Below are 27,817 nucleotides of genomic sequence, written 5' to 3'. Positions count from 1 at the left end.
TTCTTTTTTTTTTGTCACAGCACATTGATGCAATGATATCTGATAAGTGTAAAAAAGTATTATAATTTTTGTATTATATTATATTGAGTCTGAAGAAGGGTTCCGACCCGAAACATCACCTATTCCGTTTCTCCAAAGATGCTGCCTGACCCACTGAGTTACTCCAGCATTTTGTGCCTATCTGTGGTATAAACCAGTATCTGCAGTTCCTTCTAACATATTATATTTTTTTGTTTTAGTTGCGAATTCCATGCTGTATGGAACTAAATGTTTACTACAGATTGCTGTGCATAGTTTCAGTATTTTCAGAATTAAATGTCTAAGTGATGTGCCAGAAGATAACATAACAGGCTTGCAGCTGGAATGAAATTAACTGTTACCAGGACAATAATTATTGTCCATCTCCATAAGGAAGCAAATAAAGGGCCTTTTTATCTACAACAGGACACAGTCTAACTGAAGGAAGTGTAACAATTTTTCTGCTTTCTGCAGGGCTTTATATTTTTGCCACAAATCATCTGATGGACAGGAGAGAGCAAAGGCTGTGAAAGATCGATCAGAGCTGAAAAGCAAATTGGACGAATTTAAGGAACTGAATGAAACTGACTTCAAGGTCCACATAGTGCTGTCAGTGCCAGTAAATTACAATGAAGATTTTGTCGAACTGACTTCACCACCTGGGTCTATTGAATGGTGAAAGTGTAGATTCACTGGCAGCCCAGTTTGTATATTTGCAATATATATGTATACTCCTGAAGCTTTAGCTGGTCTGGCAGCTCTTTGAAATGTAATCATTAATAACCGCAACATGATTTAGGTAGGCAAATTGCTGACAAATATGAGGAAAAAAAAGTGCAATATATACTTTTATGATTGTTTTTAACGACACTTCAGCATGGCATAACTTTTTATTTTAATTCAACTATGTATCAGTAAGGATGGCTAGGTGTCAGCATCGACTGCAAATTTGTTTGACTATACGTGGGAGTCCTTCAAAGAATTCAAAGTTGGAAATACATGAGAAAATTAGACATTGTAACATGCTACAAATGAAACATTAGAAATTAATCTCCACCTATAATCAACTGCTAAGCTATTTCCAAAAACTGCCAATAATTAATGATAATGATATTTATTTGAACCGAATGATATGTAAAAGACCAAATTTAAGCATGTTGAAATTGGCGCTTTAAATATTTGCAGTAATCATGAGACAATGTTGAATAGTGTCCTGCTGTAAGCATGGCATTCATCTTCTATCAATGAACACTGCATCTTCATACAGTGAACAGAAACATGGCTTCTCTGCAAACAATTTCAGTTCATTCTACTTGACTGCCTTTCTCTACCCTTGCTCCATCAACTATAAAGGTGAAAGAGTCTGGATTACAGATGGTCACTTAGCTGCTATCTGTATTGTTCTAGATGAGCTGATCTGCAGTCTGAAACTGATGGAAAGTTATCCGCCTCTCTGGCCGGCTTTTGGTGGGGTTTCATGACCGAGCTTTTACATGTGGCTGTTTTCCAACCCAGTGGATGCAAGCATTCACACAATTGCAACTGTACTGAAATGTAGATAATAGTATCACTTTAGTATGATGATCTGCCAAAATCAATTCATATTCATCCACAACATGATACTTCTCCTGATTTTACTTTGGTCACGTCAAATTTAAAAAATGAACAACTCCTGCAAAATTATTCCTTTTAAGGGATGTGTCCTGAACTTTAATTGAAAAGATTTTCTGAATGTTTCTGTTGTATTCTTCAAGTGCAATCAAATCTAATTTGGTCCTGATAAAATACCAAATAATTTGTATGTAGTGTTTAAAATAAATAAAAGTTATATAATTAAATGATTTGCATGTTTGACTTCCTCTCTTTGTGTACTGCATTCTCCTGATCTTTGCTTCTCAAATAGTAACTTATGTTAAGTGCTACATGCCATTTTTGACATTATGTGTAGTTCTGTTCACCCGGTTGCCTATAGACACTGAGCTGGACTGAGACAAGTCCTCCAACATTGATTTTAAGATGTTTATCCTTATTTTCATAATCACACCATTGGCTCTCGCCAATTCTCTAGCTCTGCAACTCTCTGAGATTCCTGCACTCTGCCAAATCTGGTACCTTGTGGGTGCTCAGTTTGAATCATTGCATAGTCTTTGGACTCTATCCACTGACTCGTCCTCTCCTTTGTGGTGATGAGTCAGCATACAAGAGACCTGGAACATCTAATCGAGCAGTGCCACAACAACAACAACCCCTCGTGCAACATCAACAAGAACTATTGCTGACTTCAAGAAAGTCAAGAGTGTTTTATTGTCATATGTCCCAGATAGAACAATGATTTTTTTACTTGCAGCAGCACAACAGAATATGTAACATGGTACACTCCAAACAATATAATAAACAAGAGAGCAATAGGATGTCTGGAGACCACGTACCAATTTCACTGGTTGGTTAGCAGCGTCAGAATTAGCAGTAGTCCTGTCCTGGGCCTGGCACGTTGACATAATCAGGAAGGAGGCACGCCAGCACCTCTACTTCCATAGATGTTGCAAGAGATTTGGCATGTCTCTAGATAAGCTAACAAGCTTCTCCAGATGCACTGTGGAAAGTATCATGCCTGGTATGGCAATTCCAATCCACAGAAACATAAGAGGAGGCTGCAGCAAGTGGACGACTCAGCTTAGTCCATCATGGCCATAGCCTTCCCCTCCATCAAAAGCATCCGCGTGAGGTGATACCTCAAGAAGGTAGCATCTATCATCCAGGATCCCCACCACCTGGGCCACGTTGTTTTCTTGCTGCTACCGTTGGACAAAAGCCCCACACCACCATGTTCAGGAACAGCTACTTTCCTACAACCATCAGGTTCTTGAACCAAGCTACACAACCCTAATCCTACGCCAGTAACGGAGCACTACAGATTGCCTTTTGCAATACCATGAACTTGTTTTCTACTGATGTCTTGTTTTTGAGCAGTTTAATTTTCTTTTCAATCTCTTGTAAAACGTAATTTATGCACAATTTGTGGGTTGTGTGTGTTTATGTGATGCTGCTGCAAGCAGAGTTTAACAATATAACGGTATCTCACCATATCTATGCATCTGGCAATAAACTCCATTTGACTTGACAGCTCTCCCTTATTTAATTCCACATATTGAATTGCCCTTGAGCTGTGTCGCATTCTAGTTAATTTGAGAGGACAGTCAGTGATTTTATGGGCTCAGTCACAGTCAGACTGGGCTGATGATGTACACCATGGTGGGTGGTTCTGAAGTCAATCCTCTTGGTCTGATGGAATGGAGTTTATTAATAAATGTGGGGGAAAAAACACTTAAAATAGTAGATCAGCCATAATCTTGATGAATTGTCATCTCGGTTCCATTTTTCTGCCAAAAAACCCATATCTCTTTATTTCCTTTAACACCCAGAAACCTATCAATTTGGGCTTTGTATTTAAGCTTCCAGAATAGAGTTCATCCCTTCTGAGTTAATCAAGATATTACAGTGAAGAGAAACAAAGACACACACAAGAACTGGGCTGTATGTGCAGCTAAATTACTCTGTTGTGCTCAATATAGACCAATTGCAAGCTAAAATCACATTTCAAAATAATTGAACAGCTTGCTAAATATTATTGCCTTTCAATTTTCTAGCTAGTTTTCAGAAAAATCATAACTCCAAGAGAATATTAGCAGACCCCAAAAATGTATGGTTTGTACCTGATGCTGGCCTAGTTCCTATATGAGATATGGTGTAAATTGAATCATTTTGTGTAATTCTTTGAGCCTACAACTGTATATTGAATGTCTGAGAATGATTGGCAGTGATGATCATTGGTGCTGGCTCGAAGGACCGAATGGCCTCCTCCTGCACCTATTTTCTATGTTTGATATCTGTGAATTGATGGAATACATTCATCAGTGTTCCCAACAGGCCCTTCATGTATGTTTGGAAACCCAAATTTCTCAATCAACTAATATTTGATGATTTTCCGAGTCAGGACAGGGAGGCTATTATTTGTTTTGTGGGTAAACAGACTGGTTCCTGGTTTGCCACATCAGGAGAGACTGAGTAGACTAGGGGTGAATTCCCTGCCCTCACTTGGACCATCCTCTGACTCTTCTCTCCCTTTCCTGGATCTCTGTCCCCATGGCAGGAGACAAACTAACCAGCTATATTTACTACAATTCCAGTGACTTCCATAGTTACCTTGACTACATCTCCTCTCATCCTCCCTCCTATAAGGATGCCTTCCCTTTTTCATGCTTTCTCCATGTCTACTATATCTGTTGTCAAGATTATGCTTTCTGTTCCAGGACTTCTAAAATGTCAATTTTTAGGAAAAGTGCCTTCTGTTCTACCATAGTTAATTTGCTTAATTTGAATTTGCTTAATTTCCTGGATATCGGCCCTCACTTCCCTTCCCAGCCCAGAACACAGAGTTCCTTTGGTCTACACTTTTCATCCCTCTGTCCTGTGCACCAAGCATATCACCAAGCATATTTCTGCCAGTGACATTTTCCCCTCACCCCTTTTCTTCTTTCCCCAAGGACGACTTTATCTGACTCTCCTTGCTCAACCCTCCCTGTCCCCGAGAACTTTCAACCCCAATCAACACTGTCACAACCACACCATCTAGGGATCTATTCAGCCCATCCGGGTGAGGCAGAGATTCATGTGCAACTCCTCCAAACTCATCAATAGTAGTCAGTGCTCTCAATGTAACCTCCACGATATTGGCAAAAACCAAGCGTGAACTAGACGTCCATTTTGCAGAGTACCTTTGTCCTATCCACAATGGTCATCTTGAGCTTCCAGTTGCATGTCCTTTCAACATTCAGTCCCACAATCGTCAGCCTGCTCCATTGCCGTGTTCAGGCTAAATTCAAACTCCAAGATTGAGAACCTCAAGGTCATCCATGCAGAGCACATAGAAGTCCTATATTAGTGACAAAAAGTGTGCAAATGCACAAACAACACATCCGTCGCCCCCATCAGCTACCTCCTAACCCACGTAAAGTCACAGAACCTCAACTTACCAAAATATGGCAGTGGAGAGGGCCGACAACAATCTGCACCATTTGTGTGCTTTACGCAAACAGCAAAGGGAAGAAAAATGGGATGAACAATCAGAGTGGAATTTAATTAAGGATGTACTGGGGAGAATGTGAAATTGAGGGCCTGCACTTTTAAAAGGGTTGTTGGCAGAAACTTTAGAAAAAGATTAGTTCCCCCACTCGCAACAAGGACAGGATCCCCCTCGTTCTCACCTTCCACCCCACCAGCCAGCGGATCCAACATATCATCCACCAACATTTCCGTCACCTACAACAGGACCCCACCACTGGCCATATCTTCCCATCCCCTCCCCTCTCTGCGTTCCGCAGAGACCGTTCCCTCCGCAACTCCCTGGTCCACTCGTCCCTTCCTACCCAAACCACCCTAACCCCGGGCACTTTCCCTTGCAACCGCACGAGATGCAACACCTGTCCCTTTACCTCCCCCCTCAACTCCATCAAAGGACCCAAACAGTCTTTCCAGGTGAGACAGAGGTTCACCTGCACCTCCTCCAACCTCATCTATTGCATCCGCTGCTCTAGATGTCAACTTATTTATATCGGCGAAACCATGCGCAGGCTCGGCGATCGCTTCGCTGAACACCTGCGCTCGGTCCGCATTAACGCAACTGATCTCCCGGTGGCCCAGCACTTTAACTCCCCCTCCCATTCCCAGTCTGACCTCTCTGTCATGGGCCTCCTCCAGTGCCATAGTGAGGCCCGCCGGAAATTGGAGGAGCAGCACCTCATATTTCGCCTGGGCAGTTTGCGGCCAGGTGGTATGAACGTCGACTTCTCCAACTTCAGATAGCTCCTCTGTCCCTCCCTTCCCCTCCTCCTTCCCAGATCTCCCTCTATCTTCCTGTCTCCACCTATATCCTTCCTTTGTCCCACCCCCGACATCAGTCTGAAGAAGGGTCTCGACCCGAAACGTCACCCATTCCTTCTCTCCTGAGATGCTGCCTGACCTGCTGAGTTACTCCAGCATTTTGTGAATAAATCAAAGAATGAAGGTTGGAGGGAATAAGGAGATGTGAGTAACAAGTGAGCAGTACTGAGATCTAAAGCAGCAAGGATGTAAAGATGGTAAGGTCAATTAGATGGCCATGAATAAATACAGAGGGGTTGTTGGGACAAGTTAAGGGAGGGAAGAACAGTGGTTAGTTCACTATGAGAGTGCAAACTGACATGCACCAGAAAATTATAAAGGATTAGATAAAGTTTAGTTTAGAGATAAAGTGCAGAACAGGTCCTTTGGCCCATTGAGTCTGTGCCGACCAGTGATCTCCATACACTGGCACTATCCTACAAACTAGGGACAATTAATAATCTTTACCGAACCCAATTAGCCTACAAAACTGCACATCTTTGGAGTGTGGGAGGAAACCGGAGCACCCGGGGAAAACCCTCGCGGTTATGGGGAGAACATACAAACTCCATACAGACAGCACCCGTATACATTTCTCAAAGCAAAAGCTGAGGAAGGAAAAGGACGGGGCAGCCTACAAGAGCATTCTAAACATCAAAATTCAGGGCTTGCTTTTAGTGGCAATTAAGTGATGCAACCAGTGACAGTCACAATTTTTGGAAACATTTGTCCAAACTGGGTCTTAACTCTGTTTTATCTGGGGCTGGGCCTTATCTTCAGCTCCCTTCTCCTTCATGTAGGCATTTCTCCCAATCATGTTCTGAGCAGAGGTGAACTGTAGATAACTACCCTGGCAAACTATAGAGAGAATTAGTTGAGCACTCAGTTTGCAAAGTTAGAGATAATTCCCCACCTACTCTGCAGTTTTATGATTTCCTCTCACTGCCACTTTTCAAGGGGAACATTTGTTGTCTTGCCCCACGTCTGATATTAGAAACATCAATGCATTAAGGCTGGCACCGTCATTGTTTCAACAAACAGGCAAAATGATCAGAATATCCAAAAACACATTAAAAATAATTAGAGATAGCTTGAATCAGCAGTACTTCACTTCTCTGATAGTTATTCCTTAGAAAACTAATCAAACCACTAAATAGTGATGAGACTTCTTTCTCTGTAACAAATTATGAGTAAAAACTTTTCCTTGAGTAGTTAAATAGTTTTTCTTTTGTGATGTTCAGTGGTGATGTGCTTGTTTAATACTGGAGTTATAACTGTGTTATAATCTAGTGGTCTGGGCTAATTATCAGGAGTTCATATCCTTTCTTTCCTGGTTCTATTTCTTCGACCCAAAATGTTCACTGTTACCTTTTGTATCAATGTTGCCAGACCCACTGGGTATTTCCAGTTAATCTCCCCTCCACCCCCTCACCATAAATCTGTGTCCTCTTGTTCTTGATTTCCCTCCTCTGGGTAAAATACTCTGCATTCACCCTATCTGTTCTGACACAGCCGCCTTACTCTTTATTCTGTTCTCCTCCTATTGTACATGAATTTGGCTTGACTATTTCTGTACAGTATTATCGGATGTGATTTTAATTGGATAGCATGCTGCACACGTGACAATAATAAACCTAATCCTAAATCCTAGAGTCGTTACAGTGTGAAATATCTACAAATTATGGTAATGGTACCTGACTACTCTGCCAGCTCTTGAAAAACCTGTGACCCTGACTACCAAGGAGGACAAGGATAGCAGGTGCATGGGAACTCCATCTCCGGTATGTTCCACTCCAAGGCACACACCAGGTGTATGGAAACACCTGCAGTACCTGCATGTGCCTCTCCAAGTCACACAACATCCTGACTTAAAGATATATCACTGCCTTTCATTATCACTGGGTCCATATTCTGAAAATCCATGCCCAACAGCACTGTGCTTGCATCTTCACCAAAAGGTCACCATGTTATAGGGAAGATGTTAAGCTGGAAAGGGTGCAGAGAAGATTTACAAGGACATCGTCATGAATCAAGGGTGCGATTGTAGGGAGAAGTTGAGCTGGCTAGGACTTTAGTGCTTGGAGTGAAGGAGGATGAAGGGTGATCTTATAGAGGTGTATAACATCATGAGAGGAATAGATAGGGCAAATGCACAGTCTTTTACCTAGAGTAGAGGAATCAAGAACCAGAGGACTTAGGTTTATGGTGAGGGATAAAGATTTAATAGAAACCTGAGGGGCAATTTTACACACGGTGGTAGGTATATGAATGAGCTGCTGTAGGAGGTAGTTGAGGCAGATACTAAAATAATGTTTAAAAAACATTTGGACAGGTGCATGGAGAGGAGAGATTTAGAGGGATATGGACCAAACACAGGCAAGTGGGACTAGGGTAGATGGACATATTGGTGACCATGGGCAAGTTAGGCTAAAGGGCTTGTGTCCAGCTGTATGACTCTATGGCTCTAAGAACTGTAGAAATTCAAAGAAGTGGCTCATCACCACCTTCTGAAAGGCAAATAGAGACTGACAGTATATGATTCACAAAATGCTGGAGTAACTCAGCAGATCAGGCAGCATCTCGGGAGAGAAGGAATGGGTGACGTTTCGGGTCGAGACCCTTCTTCAGACTGACCCTTCACCCATTCCTTCTCTCCCGAGATGCTGCCTGACCTGCTGAGTTGCTCCAGCATTTTGTGAATAAATACCTTTGATTTGTACCAGCATCTGCAGTTATCTTCTTATACTGACAGTATATGATAATCTTTTTAATTCAATGTGTTTTAATTCAATGTATAAAAAAAACCAACACTCTTAAAGTCTGATCTGCAATGTGTTTGGTGATACAGTGTTTAATTATGTTCACTAATCTAAAAGGTTCAACCAACAATCCATAAACGCAGTGCTGGAGTAACTCAAGTGTGGAGGGAGATGTGGAGGGGACGTTTCAGGTTGGGACCCTTCTTTAGGCGGATTGCATTGGGGAAAGAAAGCTGAGTAAAGAGGTGTGATAGGATAAAGCCTCTAAAGTGAAGGGTGGATACAGTTGAGGGGGGGGGTTTGATTGGCAGATGGATGGACAAAACTAGAGATGAAAAGGAGACAAAAGGGTGTCAGATCAGGAGATAAAAGTAGTGAGATGTAAAATCAGAGTGAAGGATACCGATGGAAGCGGGAAACCTTTTGTTGCCTGTATTGAAACAAAAATCTGAGGCATCAATATTTCACACTCTTCAATATTTACAAAGGGTATGTATCTGGTGAGACATAAAAAGTAAGTTGAAGGCATTCTTCAACAGTACATGCTGAAACATTCAGTGGGTCAAATAGAAGAAACGAGAAACAACAAGTGCTAGTTTGCATGTAAGTGCTGGGGGTAACTCAGCAGGCCAGGCAGCATCTCTGGAGAACATGGATGGGTGACATTTAGGGTCGGACCCTTCTTCAGACAGCATCTATTGCACAGATACTTCAGTCAGATAGTATCAGTGGAAAGAGAAATAGAGTTAACATTTTGGATCAAAGATATTTAGTCCGCAGATTCTTTGGATAGAAACAGGTAGCTCTGTTTCCCTTTCCACAAATGCTCACTGGCCCATTGGATTTTTCTGCATTTTCTCTGCTCATTTCAAGGTTCTAGCATCTGTGGGTTTTAAATTTTCATTTATCGACAGTCATTGATTTATGGCAATTGCTATTTGGGTGGAGACAATCTGTAATGAGCAGCCCAAGTCAAGTATGCCACTTTAACAGTGATTTGACCGTTTCAGAACAAGAGGATTAACCGCAAAACTCAAGTGCAGCCATTTAAGATGAAGAATCTGCAACATGTTTAGCAGCATGAGTTTGCAAAAAACACTACAAGCATCCACAAGCATGCTGAGAAGGTCTGACAGAGTCAACACAGACAGAGAAATTGAGACTGCACAGGTTCTGGGGGAAAGTTCAATGTTAGAAATTCACAGAATTGTTGAATCGACAGAATTAAGTGCAAACTGAGTTAGATGCTTTAAAAAAATGGCATAGCAAAGGGGGAGGTGGTTTGAAGGGGTGAAGGAGGCCTTGGCCCGGGTGACTGTGCTCGTGCATCCGTCAGCCGACGCGGCCACAGCCCTTACCGTGGACGCCTCGGACTCTGCGGTGTGCGGCGTGTTGGAACAGTCGGTTAACGGCCGTTAGCGGCCTCTCGCTTTCTTTAGCCATCACCTGAGCGCTCCGCAGCGTTACAGTGCATTCGACCGGGAGTTGCTCGCATTACACCTCGCAATGCGGCACTTCCGGTACTTCCTCGAGGGCCATTCCTTCGTAGCATTCACGGACCACAAGTCCCTCACGTTTGCTTTCGCAAAGGTTTTGGATCCTTGGTCTGCCCGTCAGCAGCGCCAGCTGGTGGCTATTTCGGAGTGTACAACGGACGTCCAACACATCACCGAGAAATGCCAGCTGTGCTTAACCCGGCCTCGGGAATAGATTACTCCGCCTTGGCGGCGGCCCAGCTGGCGGATGATGAGATGCCGGCGTACCGCACCGCGATCTCTGGCTTGGTGCTTGAGGACGTACCGTTGGGTCCCGGGTTTCATCCTCCATAGTCACCCAAGCCAAGGCCTCCTTCGCCCCTTCAGCGTCCCACTGTATCCCCCCCTTGCTTGCCCGTCAGCAACTGGAAAAGCGACCGCAAAAGTTTGGCAGCTGCCGGAACGAACCTGTGGTAAAATGTGACCATCCCTAAGAACTCCCGGAGGCCACGCACCGTAGCAGGCCGTGGGAACTGGCGGATTGCCTCAACCCTGTCCGGCTGTGCCGTGTCACCCGATGCCCCAGGAAGTTGATGGCCCGAAGACCAAATTGGCACTTGCCAGGGTTAATTATGAGGTCATGGTCACTGAGGCGCTGGAAGAGTAGACGCAGGTGGGCCAGCCCATGGATCACCTCAAAGACGCGACGATGCCAGGCCGCCAGAACAATAGGCCTCAGCTCACCCGTGGACACGTCTGGAGGAGGTAGCCGCAGGGACTGCACGTTTATAGCCCAACAGCGGCGGTTGGTGCAGTATCAACAAGACAAGACAAGAGGCATAGTCTTAATAACATCAACAGCTGCCAGAGGAGGTAGTGAGGCAGGGTCTATTGCAACGTTTAAGAAACATTTAGACAGGTATATGGATAGGTTAGGTTTAGAGGTATATGGGCCAAATGCAGGCAGGTGGGACTGGTGTAGATGGGACATATTAGTTGGTGTGGGCAAGTTGGGCTGAAGAGCTTGCTTCCATGCTGTAGGACTCTATGACTTCATGGACACAAAATAGTGCGACTGAACAAACTGAGATCATTCTTCTGAGTTGAAGGCCTTAAAAAAAAAGGAGTCAAAAGAGATAATTTGGGGTACAACGGTGACAGTGGGTAAGAGGAAAGATCCAGTCTTTACAATGGGCCTCGTGGCTTATCATTGTAAAGGATAAGGCCCACTTCTGGAGCTCAGAAAAGCAACTAGATAGATGGTTACCACTGAGTTAACGGTATCCAGTCATACACCAAATACAATGTCCAATTGTAACTTGTTGTTGATGTTGCTATTTTGTTATTGATACATGCCTCTGTGTCAATTTCTTTTGTTCACAATTTAGTCCATTCGGGTCACTCTAATAAGATAGCGATACCAAATACATTGTAAACAGTTGTGACGCTATGATAATTGCCTTAACATATCGTCACTACCGATTACAATGTTACAGTTGCTGAACAGAATTTAAGACCAAATGTGTACGATGCCTAAGAAAATAACTGCAGATGCTGGTACAAATCGATTTATTCACAAAATGCTGGAGTAACTCAGCAGGTCAGGCAGCATCTCGGGAGAGAAGGAATGGGTGACGTTTCGGGTCGAGACCCTTCTTCAGACTGATGTCGGGGGTGGGACAAAGGAAGGATATAGGTGGAGACAGGAAGATAGAGGGAGATCTGGGAAGGAGGAGGGGAAGGGAGGGACAGAGGAGCTATCTGAAGTTGGAGAAGTCGACGTTCATACCACCGGGCTGCAAACTGCCCAGGCGAAATATGAGGTGCTGCTCCTCCAATTTCCGGCGGGCCTCACTATGGCACTGGAGGAGGCCCATGACAGAGAGGTCAGACTGGGAATGGGAGGGGGAGTTAAAGTGCTGGGCCACCGGGAGATCAGTTGCGTTAATGCGGACCGAGCGCAGGTGTTCAGCGAAGCGATCGCCGAGCCTGCGCTTGGTTTCGCCGATATAAATAAGTTGACATCTAGAGCAGCGGATGCAATAGATGAGGTTGGAGGAGGTGCAGGTGAACCTCTGTCTCACCTGGAAAGACTGTTTGGGTCCTTTGATGGAGTTGAGGGGGGAGGTAAAGGGACAGGTGTTGCATCCCGTGCGGTTGCAAGGGAAAGTGCCCGGGGTTCGGGTGGTTTGGGTAGGAAGGGACGAGTGGACCAGGGAGTTACGGAGGGAACGGTCTCTGCGGAACGCAGAGAGGGGAGGGGATGGGAAGATATGGCCAGTGGTGGGGTCCCGTTGTAGGTGACGGAAATGTTGGTGGATGATATGTTGGATCCGCTGGCTAGTGGGGTGGAAGGTGAGAACGAGGGGGATCCTGTCCTTGTTGCAAGTGGGGGGAGGGGGAGCAAGAGCGGAGCTGCGGGATGTAGAAGAGACCCTAGTGAGAGCCTCATCTATAATGGAGGAGGGGAAGCCCCGTTTTCTGAAGAACGAGGACATCTCGGAAGCCCTAGTCTGAAACACCTCATCCCGGGCGCAGATGCGGCGTAGACGGAGGAATTGGGAGTAGGTGATAGACTTTTTGCAGAGGACCGGGTGGGAAGAAGTGTAGTCCAGATAGCTGTGCGAGTCGGTGGGCTTGTAGTAAATGTCCGTCACTAGTCTGTCTCCTGTGATGGAGATGGTGAGGTCCAGAAATGGGAGGGCGATGTCAGAGATAGTCCAGGTATATTTAAGGGCAGGATGGAAATTGGAGGTGAAGTGTATGAAGTCAGTGAGTTCTGCATGGGTGCAAGAGGTAGCACCAATGCAGTCGTCGATGTAGCGGAGGTAGATTTCGGGGATGGGGCCAGTGTACGTCTGGAACAGGGATTGTTCGACGTACCCGACAAAGGGGCAGGCGTAGCTGGGGCCCATGCGAGTGCCCATAGCTACGCCTCTGGTTTGGAGGAAGTGGGAGGAGTCAAAGGAGAAGTTGTTGAGGGTAAGAACCAGCTCTGCTAGGCGGAGGAGAGTGTTGGTCGATGGGGATTGGCTGGTTCTATGGTCGAGGAAGAAACGGAGGGCTTCGAGACCATCCTTGTGGGGGATGGAGGTGTAGAGTGACTGGACATCCATGGTGAAAATGAGGGAGTGGGGGCCTGGGAACCGGAAGTTATCCAGGAGATGGAGAGCGTGTGAGGTGTCTTGGACGTAGGTGGGGAGGGATTTAACCAGGGGGGATAGGATGGAGTCGAGGTAGGTAGAGATAAGTTCGGTAGGGCATGAGCAGGCAGAGACAATGGATCTGCCGGGACAGTTGTGTTTGTGGATTTTGGGTCGGAGGTAGAATCGGGCCGTGCGGGGCTGGGGAACTATGAGATTGGAGGCACTGAGGGGTAGATCGCCGGAGGTGATGAGGTCGGTGATGGTGCTGCTAATAAAATGCCGATAAAGTGTACGATGCCTTCCTGGTAAAATGCTCACCTGAAATTATATGCACCTGGCGTAGATATTTCAAACATATTAAGTGCAAAGAGTTGAATGCTTTGAGAAAGAATGGCTTTGCAATGCGGAGGTGGTCTTACATCCCGTTCTCAAAAGTCTGAAGAAGGGTTTCATAGAAACATAGAAAATAGGTGCAGGAGTAGGCCATTCGGCCCTTCGAGCCTGCACCACCATTCAATATGATCATGGCTGATCATCCAACTCAGTATCCCGTACCTGCCTTCTCTCCATACCCCCTGATCCCTTTAGCCACAAGGGCCACATCTAACTCCCTCTTAAATATAGCCAATGAACTGGCCTCAACTACCTTCTGTGGCAGAGGATTCCACAGATTCACCACTCTCTGTGTGAAAAAAATCTTTCTCATCTGGGTCCTAAAAGACTTCCCCCTTATCCTTAAACTGTGACCCCTTGTTCTTGACTTCCCCAACATCGGGAACAATCTTCCTGCATCTAGCCTGTCCAACCCCTTAAGAATTTTGTAAGTTTTTATAAGATCCCCCCTCAATCTTCTAAATTCCAGCGAGTACAAGCCGACCTGAAATGTCACCTATTCCTTTTCTCCAGTTGCTGCCCAACCCCTCTGAGTTACTGCAGCAGTTTGTGTCTACCTTCTGTTCTGCAACTGTTGTCTGAGCTCAGCATGGACAAGGTCGATTGGCCTGTTTCCATGCTGTACAAAGCTATGATTCTATGAGAAATATAACGTGCCATCAGCGCAAGAGAATGATGAGGCACATTTTTATTCTCTCAAAGGGTGGAGATAGGAACTTTGAACCTTGTTAAGGCAGCAGTCGACAAATTTGCACCGTGCAATGTAATTAAAGTTTACCGAGAACAACTCAACAGATTCGAGGACGCATTTAGATCACACATGATTATATTAAATCGCAGAGTGGTCTTGTGCGTCGGAGTGGCCCACTCCTAAATGTCCACAGATGCTGCCTGACGCTGAGTATTTCCATCATTTTTCTGTTGTAAGGCAGATCTGACACCTGATGTGGACTCTCGCACAAGAATGGCGTGTTGGGTGTCCGGCTGCCCGGGCGTTAAATGGCCAGAGGACAGTCCGAATGAAAGAGGGGGGAAGCAAGTTGACGTGGAGAGAGAGGCACCAGGTTGTCTGAGGCGCAGCTGAAAGGGGCTGGGAGGCGTGGCGTGGCGTGGCGCCGGGCACTTTGGGAGATGTAGTCCTGCCCCTGTCATGTTGGCGAGACCAGACGGAATAGCGAGACTGCAGATCCCAACGCGCAGCGCGGCGACCGCCAGCCGGCAGATGATCTAACGGAGCGGATCAGCAGGCGGGCGGGCGAGCGAGCGGGCTGGAGTAGCGGGGAGCTAGCTGCACGACTGCCCAATCCCCCACCCGCAAACCTTCCCTGGAGACCCGCTCTGTGCCAGCCCCACCAGGACGACAGCCCAAGGCAGCCTCTCCCCCCCCCCCCCCCCAGCCAATTCCCAGCCCCACCAGGACGACAGCCCAAGGCAGCCTCTCCCCCAACCAATTCCCAGCCCAAGGCAGCCTCTCCCCCCCCCCCAGCCAATTCCCAGCCCAAGGCAGCCTCTCCCCCCCAGCCAATTCCCAGCCCCACCAGGACGACAGCCCAAGGCAGCCTCTCCCCCAACCAATTCCCAGCCCAAAGCAGCCTCTCCCCCCCCCCCCCCCCCCCCCCCCAGCCAATTCCCAGCCCGGGGGTCAGTGCTGACATCTCGCCCAAAACCGCAGCCCCGGCCGGAGCAGGTCCGAAATCCAGCTGGGACTCGGGTCAAGGCTCGGCTCTGCTCGGGGAAGGACCATCCCGACCAAGAATGGTGCTCCACCTTGACACAAAGTCCACCTCGGGCCGAAGCGCCGCAGAAAGTCATCGCCAGGATTCGGTGCAACTGTTGATATTTAACTTTTTGCTCATCCTCACCATCTTGACCATTTTCCTGTTCAAACACCGGAGGGTCCGCTTCCTGCACGAGACCGGAGGGTCGATGTTTTACGGTGAGGGGGAACAGCCTTAAGGTTAACGTGTCAGACAAATGTCAGCAGCTTGAAACGCCGCCGCCGCCGCTCTCCGCGCTGGGTGTCGCAGTGAGAGGAGTGGGACGTGTTTGTGGTCTGCGGGAGCCTGGAGCCCTGTTACAAAGTAGCTCTCCTCTAACCCGCACCCTCGCACTTCTGTCAGCCGTTGGGTTGCAACAGAGGAAGTGGCCAAACACACAGCCAGTTGAGCTCCTTTCCTTTCCTCTCGATGTGCTCAGGTGACTGCAAATAAACAGCTCTGGGCGCCGCTTCACAGTCTCTGGGCGCCGCTTCTGTCCGCTCCCCGTGTCCAGCGACTAACCGGCAGCAGCGGGCAAACGCACCCACCCACACAGACACACACACACACATGACAAGTCTACGTCCCCCTCGGTGGAACACACTGCCTGTGCCGCTTTCAGATCTGTCCGTAAAAGGTTGGCCTGGGGCAGGAAGGTGAGATAGTGAAGTTGTAAAACAGTTCAGCTGCACACACACACAAAAAAAAGATTGATTGTTGATTTTGGTTTAGTTTTAGAGATACGGCATAAGACCAGCCTCTTCGGCCACACACACACTAGTTTCGTGTTATTCCCCTTTCTCGTCCACTCCCGACACACGAGGGACAATTTAAGAGGGGCAATGAACCTGCAAGCCCGCACGTCTTCGGGACGTGGGAGGAAACGGTAGCACCTGGAGAAAACCCATTTGGTTGCAGGGAGAACGTGCAAACTCCACACCGACAGTACAAAGGGTCAGAATCGAACCCTGGGCCATGGCGTTGTGAGGCTGTGCCACTGTGTCATCCTTGAAACCAAGTTCATGTTAGAACTTTGTCCACAGATACGTTAAAATTGTTTTAAGTCTGAAGAAGGGTCTCGACCCGAAACGTCACCCATTCCTTCTCTCTAGAGATGTTGCCTGTCCCGCTGAGTTACTCCAGCATTTTGTGTCTACCTTCCATTTAAACCAGCATCTGCACTTCTTTCCTACACGTCCAAATTGTTTGCTTGGGTCAGTGATGGCAATGGGCATCATCTGCTTTTGAGCAGGTATTCAGTGCTGAATGTTTATTCTCTGGTGCTGTTTGATGTACTTTGGCTGTGATAACAATATGAATAATTTGTAGACACAAGGAACTGCAGATGCTGGAATCTTGAGTAAAACTCCAAGTGCTGGAGTAACTCAGCGGGTCAGGCAGCATCTGCGGAGGGGATGTTTTGTCGAGGGGTCCCGACCTGAAACGTCATCTATCCATTCCCTCCACAGATGCTGCCTGACCCGCTGAGTTACTCCAACACTTTTGTGTTATATATAGTTTGTACGTGAAGCAGAGGTGTAAATAGCATAAACACTCTCATTGCTTGAGTGCAACTTTGGCAGCTACAGAATGCGTCAGTTGGTTTTGTGGCATGATGCTCCAGCCATATGTTGCCATTTTATAATTTATCTGCAGTGTTGCCAATAGCTACTGATGGTGGGACTGTGCCCTTTCCTCATTGTTACTCCATCGTGCTAGATAATATGCTGCATTGTTAAAGTTCGTTTCTTAAAACAGACAACAACATAAACAGTTAAAGGTAAACCAAGCAAAGCTTTCATTATCGTCAGACGGGAGTGCAAAGGGTGTATGACCATACTCAGCACTCCCCTTGCTTCCACTCAAAGATACAGTATTTTCGCAGCATTTTTATACAGAATTTGCAGCAAGAATGTTTAACACAACATTCCCTTCAAATTAATAACAGATTGTTTCCCGCCCAATATTCTTATCACTTTACTGTCATAAAATGTTTCACACAAAGTCATCAGTCAAAGGTAAGGATCCTTATTATACCGCAGAAGGTCATGTTTGCACAATTCCACAATCAGTCAGCAATTAACTACATCCCAATCTCAGTGGAAACATTGTTCTCATCATTCCAAGACGTCCTCCCCAAGCAAAAGGGGGATGTACTATCAGCCTGGTGTACAAGATTTAGGAGTTATATCCCGCCAGGTTCAATATTGCAAACATCAGCTATTCAGAGCTCAGACTTTTTATTCAGTCTACTATTTTATTATGAAAAGTTAATAGCCATTAACTCTTTCATTCCCTCCTTTTATCATCTCATGATAACATTAAATTCCTCGTGAAGCACAGAGAGATCGGGTACATCATAAACAATAGAACAACAACTAGCAACAGAATCGAGTCATAATGTAAGATAGCTCCCCAGAGAGTTCCAAAGAAACTGAATGCCCGTGCACCCCAGAAGACACCCTTGTCATTATAATGGTACATTCCTTCCCCGACCTTCTTGATCTTATTTACTTCTTGAGAAATGTGGGCAGCTTGGTCAGTGATGTTAGAGGATTCATTGGGGATGTAGGTACAACACTCTTGTCCTACTACTGCACAGGTCCCCCCTTTTGCTGCTAAAATGAAGTCTAATGCCATACGGTTCTACAGTGCCACGGAACGGAGAGCTACTACCTCAGCTGTCAAAGAGGAGATGGCTTTCTGAGTATCCGCAAATGCATCAGCAGTGGCATTTGCCAACTTTTCCATTGCAGAGGCCATGTTAATCAGTTCGCGTGAGATGCGGGCCGTGCCATAAAAGGGAAAGGCAATCGTCCAGAATCGTTCAGACTGTGAGATACCTTGTTTGGACCTGAAGGGATTGTATATTTCAGCCAAATGCTGCACGGCTCTCAGATGAGGGACAATATACGCTAAGTAGCAGCAGCCCCTCCAATGGGTGGAGCCCTTCAGCCTGTCCCATCCTTGATCAACCCCAGGTAGCAGCCCAGGCAGCCAGGGGTATGCCCATGATCCACATACATAATAAGTACCGTTCAGCGGCCGGGATGCTCCCGGATGCCAATTTGAGGTGCAATTGCTGTTTCCCAAAAACACCTCGTTACCCTCCATGTGACAATGGCAAATGGCACCAACTAGTCACTGAGGGTGAATGGCCAATTTAAATCGTGGCATGTTCCCCACTCTAGCCCCATTTATCATCCTGCGTGGTCCAAATGGTGGTGTATGTTTGTGAGTGGGTACATTCAGAGGCAGTCCGGTGCATACAAGTCCTTTATTAGCAGATCATTGGCAGTACAGATGCTGGCTACCGCTACTTCCAGCCTTCAGGATAGTCTCCTAACTAACACCAGGATAACGCAGTACAAAACCCGGCCTGGATTTTGGACCAGATGCACAACAGTAAAACCAGACATGGATTTACATCCCCCTTCTTAAGCATAAGCCCCCAAACTAGATAAGAGTATATAATAGTCAATAGTCAATATAAAGCTACTACAATATGAAAAAAAAACTACAGCCTACTGACATCCTAATATAAGGGATGAAAACAGCAACTACGACAAACGCTCAGCAGAGGAGGATACAAATTGAGTAAGGTAAATGAAAGGGAACGGTAAGGACTGTAATTAATCAGAGTCCAGCCACAGTCTTGGTACTTGGGATTGGGTTTACAGACCCGTCCTGCACGAGTACAATACAGGCCCTCCGCCGTACCCATTGCAGGTGGCAGCACCGTAGGTGGTGGTTCAAATGGCACTGGTCTCGCAACAGCCTTTAGCACAGGAGACTGTCCCGGTGACGTCACGGGTGACTGTATAGACGATTTTATGGGTGATTCTGTCACCGGCACCAGCGACTCCTTTGTTGGTATAAAGACCAGCTTGTGGTCTGCCGACGCCTGGCCTCCATCGGTCTGTAAACTGCCATCTGCGACCTCCGTGTAGCCATGCGGACGCAGCTGAGATGGCACTGGCTCATTCACCGGTAGAAGGTGTTTTCTGTTCCGCCGGAAGGTTCCTCCTTCCGATTGGAGAAGATAGGAAAGTCCTTGAAACACTGACTGGTAAATTGACCGGCATTACACGACATGAGGGTGCGAGGAGACCTATGGACCGAGAAATGTCTTGCGAGTTTTTGAATTATTGCCGCTGAGGAAATTGTGCGGAGCAAATCGATCTCAAACCACCCGGAATAGGAATCCACCAGGACCAGATATTGATTGCCACGCCACTCAAAAATGTCAGTGGCCACAGAGGACCAGGGTAAATCAGGAACTGGGTGCAGTTAAAGCTTCCGAAAAGATTCAGCCATGGTTAGAGACGTCAAAAGTCTTGAGGAAACAAATGATGGTGAATCAAAAAGCTAAATTACGGCCACTTCTGACACCATGTTTGTGAGTGGGTACATTCAGAGGCACTCCGGTGTATACAAGTCCTTTATTAGCAGTTCATTGGCAGTACAGATGCTGGCTACTGTTACCTCCAGCCTTCAGGATAGTCTCCTAACTAACGCCAGGATAACGCAGAATAACGCAGTACAAAACCCGGCCTGGATTATGGACCGGATGCACAACAGTAAAACCAGACATGGATCTACAGTGTATACCATCCTGCAAAAATTGATTTGTTTCTTACCCTCGATCCAGGGACATACACCTTTGTATTATTGGGACCTGTACTATATTGGTTTCCACTTACACAGCCACTACCCAGGATGACATTATGAAAACAGTAAGCAGCTTGGTCCTCTGTAAGATTAAAGGGAATGGGTAAGAAAGGTATCCCTTCCCCACTGGTATGGGGAACTTGGGTACACACCCAGCACTGATATTGCTGTGGAAAGCAAACTTGTAACTCAAGGACAAAAATACATTTTTCTCTCCAGTCCAGCCCCTCTGGGCCAGTCCCAGAATAGCAAGAAGAATCAACAGTCTCATATTTTATCTTTCAATTTTCCAATACGCTTGCAATCAGTCAGGTGTATCCAGCGAGGGTTGTTGTCAACTTTAACGGCGGTTGGTGTGGTGAGTAGTACATAGTACGGCCCTTTCCAGCATTGGCCTAACTTTTTCTGATCCCAATTTCGTATCAGCACGTAGTCACCGGGCTGGACCTTTTCACCTTCGTCTCCATCAGGCAGCAGCCTCTGGGACTCTTTTACCTATAAGTGTAATGCTGATAGTATACGAGTTAGTTGCTGAACATAAGTTATTATTTCATCATTCAGTGCGTGCAAATCTAGAGTTCCTTCATATGGTCTGCTAGCTCCCCAAGGAGTTCTCAGTGGTTTATCATAGATAATCTCTGCAGGGGATAACTTTGTTACACTATGGGGAGTTACTCGCATTTCGAACAAAGCTAAAGGTAATACCTTAATCCATGTCTGCCCCATTTCTCCCATTAACTTTGCAATCTTATTCTTAAGGGCTCCATTGGGTCTCTCAACCATACCTGAAGCCTGGGGGTGATGTACACAGTGAAACTGTTGTCTAATGTTAAAATATGCACATAATTCTTTGTTAACAGTTGCAATAAAATGTGGACCATTATCAGAACATAACAGTAGGCAGCCCAAATCTCGGAATAATTCCTCTTAACAATAATGTCACAGTAGTTTCAGCAGTATTATTAGTGGTTGGTAGAGCTTCAATCCACCTACTAAACAAATCCAATATCACTAAGCAATATTTATAGCAATGGGCCCGTGGCATTTCAATAAAATCAACCTGAATACATTCAAACGGTCGTGCTTGCATCGGTGTCACCCCGGAGGGTACTTTAATAGGTTTGCCTGGTTTGGATTTCTGGCAAATCCTGCATTCGGAGGCTTGCTTTAGGGCCTCCTGATGAATTTTTGGATGCCACCACGTTTCCTTCGTCATCCTAATCATTCCCTCCTTTCCAGCATGTGTAAGGGAGTGGATATAGGTTAGAAGGGTGGGTAAGAATGCATCAGGTACACAAACTTGTCCAAGAGGGGTGAGCCAAAGTCCCGTGGTGGAATCAAAGGCGCATCCCTCTTGATTCCATAGTTGTTTCTCAAGTGCAGAGGCGTCCCTCTGTAATTCCTGAACCTCCCTCGGTTCTGGCAAGACTGTTCTATTTACTAGTTCTGTATGTCCTGGGGGTACCAGGTTATTTGATCTACAGGCTGCATCCTTGGCTACCTGATCTGCATGGGCATTTCCCTTGGAGACGGAATTGTCTCCCCCTGTATGGGCGTTACATTTTATAATGGCCAATTGTTTCGGCAGGAGAAGAGCCTCGAGGAGGTTACTAACGAATAGGGCATTCTTGATTGGTGTTCCTGCAGAAGTGAGAAATCCTCGGTGTTGCCATAGCACTCCAAAGTCATGGGCTACTCCGAATGCATACCTGGAGTCTGTGTGGATGTTGATACATTTGTCCTTGGCTAGAATGCATGCAAGAGTTAGCGCAAATAGTTCAGCTTGTTGTGCTGAGAGGGGGTTCCTCGAGGACAATTTGTGCATCAGTTACAATGGAGTAACATCGATACTCGCTGACCCGTCTCTGGAATAATCATGGATGATCCGTCCACAAACCACGTTAATTGGGCTTTCTCTAACGGCATATCAGAAAGTCCCTCTCTGGAGTTGGTTAAAATGTCATTAGCTTGTTCACAATCATGTGGTGGGTCTTTGCAATATTCCGGTGGCTGTGTCAAAAATGCCGATGGATTAATTGTAGAGCAATGCTGAAATGTCAGGTTAGGATCATTTAAAAGTGTCAAGTCATGCCGTCCCAATCGTGCCTGGGTGGGGTATTTGGTTTGGCCTGCATTCATTAATGCGGCTACACAATGGGTTGTAAATACAGTGACAGGTTGATGCATAGTAATGTTTGCAGCGGCCGAGATAGTAGCGTGTAATCCAGGCAAGATCTGGGTGCGTGGGGATATCTGCGAGCTACTGCATCTAACCTGACCCAAAAGTATGCCACTGGTCGTTTGATATTGCTGCCTCCGCTTTGCCCCTGTCTTTCCTATCCTCCTCTTCTTCAGATTCTGTACCCGCACCTGCATCTTCTTGGTCTCGTGCCCTTACTTCTCCCCTGGCTTCCCCTGTTGGAATTTTGGGGTATAAGGGAGCTACTAATGGTGCCTGTATTTCAATAAGGGCATTGGCACCTGCTGGTGGGGCATATGGAGGAGGTCTCCTCCATGTGGGACCCTCCTCATCTTCACTAGCAAAAAGGGTTGTCATGCCAGACATAGGGTCTCTGGAGGATTTACCAGTACCAGGTTTTTTCTTAACTACTAATTGTTTTGGTTCTGAGCTCTTTTTATCAATGCTCCAAGCACGCTCTTTTTTGTAGTTCTTTATTTTTCTGCCCATGGACACTATCTGGAGCACCTTCCATTCTTTCATAGTTCCATCCTTATTTCTCAACACAATCCCCTTCTCACATGCATTATCCATCCAACTCCTCTCTCACATCTCCTCCCTCTTCTTTTCTGCCACACTCTTCCATTCTTTAATTCTTTTTTTTCCATTTCTTTCCTGCATCTTTTTCCCAAATTGACATTTCTGCCTTTTTAACAGTTTCTACATCCCATGTTCCTTCAACTGGCCCAGACGCATCACCCAAACGTTTGGTTAATTTATAACTTAATATTCTAGAATCTTTATTATAACACATGTTCCCCCGTCACTCTTATCCAAATTATTCCTCATCTTAATTTACGACAAACCTTTTGAGTTTGCTATAGCCAATTCCGACTACTTTCCCAGTAGTAAAAATCCCTTAATTAACGACAAACCTTTTGAGTTTGCTATAGCCAATTGCCGACCTCTTTCCCAGTAGCAAAAATCTCTTAATTAACGTTAGGTCTTACCTTCGTTGTCTGTTTCTAAGGATCTCGGCTGAAACCAGGTCAACCTCCTGACGAGGGACCACAGTGTTCCCGGGAGCTTCTTTGGGAGGTCGGTCTCAAGGGGTCCGACTAGAGCTCAATTTTCTCCCCATCCGGTCCCGGTTACTCTGCAGCCTCTTACTCAGTCATCTGGTGTTGGTCCCAGCGAGATCCTGCCGACTACGCTAATGTTAAAGTTCGTTTCTTAAAACAGACAACAACATAAACAGTTAAAGGTAAACCAAGCAAAGCTTTAATTATCATCAGACGGGAGTGGGGGGATCAGTGCTAAGGGTGTATGACCATACTCAGCACTCCCCTTGCTTCCACTCAAAGATACAGCATTTTCGCAGCATTTTTATACAGAATTTGCAGCAAGAATGCTTAACACAACATTTCCTTCAAATTAATAAGATTGTTTCCTGCCCAATATTCTTATCACTCTACTGTCACAAAATGTTTCACACAAAGTCATTAGTCAAAGGTAAGGATCCTTATTGTACCATAGAAGGTCATGTTTGCACAATTCCACAATCAGTCAGCAATTAACTGCATCCCAATCTCAGCGGAAACATTGTTCTCATCATTCCAAGACGTCCTCCCCAAGCAAAAGGGGGGGTGTACTATCAGCCTGGTGTACAAGATTTAGGAGTTACATCCCGCCAGGTGCAATATTGCAAACATCAGCTATTCAGACTTTTTATTCATTCTACCATTTTATTATGGTCAAGCATCTCATCATGCAAATTTAATAGCCATTAACTCTTTCAGGATAATGTGAGGGAAGTAATGAAAAGCATTATCTAGCACTACTTGATTGGAGTTCAGAACCAGTATCTGCAGCAAGTAACACTATATCATGCCTGAGATAAATAAGTTATGTTAAGAATGATTGAGTAATGAATGTTAAATCATGATTACAAACTGATACAAGTGTGCCAGAAGGAAGAGTATCTCCTTGTTTTCTTTGTGATTTGGAGAATGTTCAAAAGCAAAGGCATTTCTGTTAATTGAGGAAGTTGGAGAAGAGGAAATTAAACAAATATTTTGATCAATCTTTATGGTTGAAGATGCTTCATTCATCCCGTTAATATTGAATAATGCCATTAACAAATTATATATTCTTTCGTTGCCATCACTAGAAAAATAGTATTTGGAAACCTATGGACAAAAGGTCGATATATCTCCTGGTCCAAATGAAAAGCTACATGACAATATCAGCAATGCATAACGTAGACAAAAAAGCTTAATCTTATCTTGTAGAAACAAGAAGGGTCTAAAGAAAGATCTTGACCCGAATCCTTGCCTATCCAAGTTCTCCAGAGATGTTGCCTGACACACTTACTCCAGCATTTGTGCTTTTTAATCTTATCTTAACTGCCCCATTTTTTCACCTTGAACAGAAACAAACTGCTGGAGGAATAAGCAGATGATGTTTCAGGTCAGGACACTTCATCAGACTGAAACATTGTCTGTCCATTGCCCATCACAATGCTGCTTGATCCTCTGAGTTCCTTCAGTGGTTTGACGTTTTCTCACCATTCCAGCATCTACAGTCTCTTGTGTCTCCATTACTTCACCACTAGGTACACCATCTGTGCCGGATACTTTCCTAAGGTTCACCCTCGTGAAGGAGCTTCTGACATTGGCCTCAGTGACTGTGATTCCAGTGTCATCAGGGGCTAAGGGGCTCAAGAAGGGTCATCAGCATTCTTCCTTTCAAAGCAAGTATTGAGCTCAAGTGGGAGGGATGCATTGCTGTCACTGGAGCTACTACTTGGTTTAGAGGAAGTAAGATGCGGCACGATGGCGCAGCAGTAGAGTTGCTGCTTTACAGCGCTTGCAGCGCCGGAGACCCGAGTTCAATCCTGACTACGGGTGCTGTCTATACAGAGTTTGTATTTTCTCTCCGTGACATGTGTGGGTTTTCTCCAGTGTTTTCGGTTTCCTCCCACACTCCAAAGATGTACAGGATTGTAGGTTAATTGGCTTGTTTAAAGTGTAAATTGTCCCTAGTGCGTGTAGGATAGTGTTAATGTGTGGGGATTGCTGGTCGTCCCGGACCCAGTGGGCCAAAAGGCGTGTTTCTACTCTGTATCTCTAAACCAAACTAAACTAAACTAATGGCATGCAAGTCCTGCCACAGCTGCCCAAAGTCCATCTGATCTTCTACTTTAGACCAAATGTGTCTCTTCACTTTCTTGATGGCCTTGTCAAGGTTGTACCTGGACCTCTTATATGAACCCGTGTTGCTAGAATGCCCTAGATCTCGTGCTCATTGCGGACCTCCTGGTTCATCCAAGGCTTCTGTTGGGGAACACTCATATGGTCTTGGTGGGAACACCTGACTCCTCCAAACATTTTCTGATTAAGTCAATTACAACTGTGACATATTTATTCAAATTTGGAGCAGTCCTTGAACATGACTCAATCTCTCGCCACCAAGCAGTTAACAACAATGTCCCTTTGCTTCGCCTGACCAGCTCTCTGTAATCCTCACCACTGGAGCTGTGCTCTTTAGTCCCTCTGTATACACAGCCACGTGGTCTGATTTGCCAAAATGAAGATGAGGGATTGAATGAAGTGCATATTTGATGGTGGAGTTGCGATGGTCAAGAGTATTTGATCTTCATTTGGAGAATCAAGGATTGAGGGGAAAGGGCAGGGAAGTGGCTATGAGGAATATCAGATTAGCCCATGATTCTGTTGAATCTTGGAGAGGCTCGAGGTGCTCAATTGTGGATTACATAGATATTCTTGGTGACCTTTACCAGGACTTCCAATTGCAGGCTTCAACTGGGAAGGGTCGCTTCAAATTAGAAATAAGGGTAATCATAAAGCTAGAATATGTAGATTCTGCAGATACTAAAAATCAGAAGTAAATACAGAAAATGCTCATTAAGTCAGGCAGTATCATTCAGTTTGAATACATTATTTTATCAGAAGAGCACAGTTGTGACACAAACTGAAAGGCTGGTTATCTGAAATTGTTGAATTTGATCTTTGGGCCTGAGGGCTTCATCAGAGGATGAGACCCTGTTCCTTGGGTTCACAAGGCATCAGAGGCAGAGTCAGAGTATGACTCGGATGAAGAAATTAACTTACATGAAATTGGAATCTTAGAGTCACCCTGGCAGACTGAACTGAGGTGTCCTGCAAACCAGTCCATTGATCTGCATTTGCTTTCTTCAATGTCGAAGTAACCACATTGTGAGCACTGAATGCAGTCCACTGAATTGGTGCACTAAATACCAGTGGATAGCTGTGGATCATGCGAAAGTAGTATTCAGGTCTTTGGGCAGTGTGGAAGGAAGATGTAAAATGATGGGCATTATATTTCCTGTAGGTTGTTGCATGAGAAAGTGCCATGAGAAGGGAGGTGAGCATCGATGGAGGTAGAAAAGAGAACTAGGCAGTCCTGGAGAAAACAAGAATGACAGAATTCTAAAAAAGGAAGGGTGGGCAGATGAATCTGATGTTGGCCAAAACTAACACCATTTGCCTCATTCACTTTATATTGGTCTCCACTCTGTCATAGACATTCTGGATCTCCACACCTCATCTTTAACCACAATTTAAGGCACGTTTGATTTTGATTTTCTGATTTCGATGAAAGGTTATTGACCCAAAATGCTGATTTTGTTTCATTTGGTGCGTGACCTATTGAGTATTTCTAGCAGTTTTTGTTTTTATCTTAGAATTCTAAGCAATTAAGTAAACATTTGAAAAATATATATTTTTTTTGCTGCCTAGAATTAAAAATAAAAAAAAATCTCAATATTAGAATAGACCCCACAGTTGCAAATGTGGCTGCAAAGCTGAAGCAAGTGAGAATTGCACTGCTCAGGTTTCATAGTCTATGACAATTAAAAACTCTTGAACTCCCAACTGATTCTCTATCCATTAATATTCTTTTTTTTCTGCCTCTAGTCAGTGCTGAGGCTCAATCTTTCAAACCAAACTTGACTTCCCATAATTTTACATATCTCATTTAAATCTCTCTTCATGGTTCCTGCTTAGCATAGCAAAGCCTACAAATGTTAAAGAATGGAACAAAATACTGTGGCTAAGCATTCCCTGTTTAAAGTTATATTCAAAAATATCTGTTGTTCTTTTATCCCATTTTTCATTCTAATGCTATGCTTTAAGTTAGGTGACTTATTTCAAACTTATTTCTCAGTGTGGAATTAGAGTTGCAAAGGGTTTGTGACATTGCAGTTTAAAACGACAATTGGATTGCAGTAGTGAAACACCTGAGCTCTATGCATCACGAGGCTGAGAAGTCTGTTGGCAGAGTAGTTAATATGGAAATACTGCCATCTGCAAGTTTGTCCAATATGTTTTGAAATATATTGGTGTTCCTTCATTATCACAAGGTCAAAATCCTGGAATTCCCTTCCCACCTCTGGAGGACGTTCATTAGACCAACTGCGACGGTTCAGGTCACTAGATCTCCACCATTTTCTTCTGGT

The 27,817-nt window shown here is 45.2% G+C and overlaps 2 protein-coding genes across 4 annotated transcripts in view; both read left to right on the top strand.

Annotated features, from left to right (window-relative positions):
- LOC144599477 (uncharacterized) overlaps positions 1-1,814 on the top strand; it is a 97,845-nt gene extending 96,031 nt beyond the window's left edge. For all 3 annotated transcript variants that reach the window (XM_078410430.1, XM_078410427.1, XM_078410429.1), the window contains one exon: positions 493-1,814. In XM_078410430.1, coding sequence (XP_078266556.1) covers positions 493-697 — 205 coding nt within the window. In that variant the 3' untranslated portion in view covers positions 698-1,814. The remainder of the gene's footprint in view (positions 1-492) is intronic.
- Positions 1,815-15,313: 13,499 nt separating this feature from the next.
- LOC144599474 (sodium/hydrogen exchanger 9-like) overlaps positions 15,314-27,817 on the top strand; it is a 411,061-nt gene continuing 398,557 nt past the window's right edge. Inside the window, exon 1 of the mRNA XM_078410426.1 lies at positions 15,314-15,646. Coding sequence (XP_078266552.1) covers positions 15,466-15,646 — 181 coding nt within the window. The 5' untranslated portion in view covers positions 15,314-15,465. The remainder of the gene's footprint in view (positions 15,647-27,817) is intronic.

This window comes from Rhinoraja longicauda, chromosome 13 (genome assembly GCF_053455715.1).
Source record: "Rhinoraja longicauda isolate Sanriku21f chromosome 13, sRhiLon1.1, whole genome shotgun sequence".
NCBI lineage: Eukaryota > Metazoa > Chordata > Chondrichthyes > Rajiformes > Arhynchobatidae > Rhinoraja > Rhinoraja longicauda.
The sequence above is the reverse complement of the archived record's forward strand: the minus strand, read 5'-3'. Positions and strand labels throughout refer to the sequence as shown.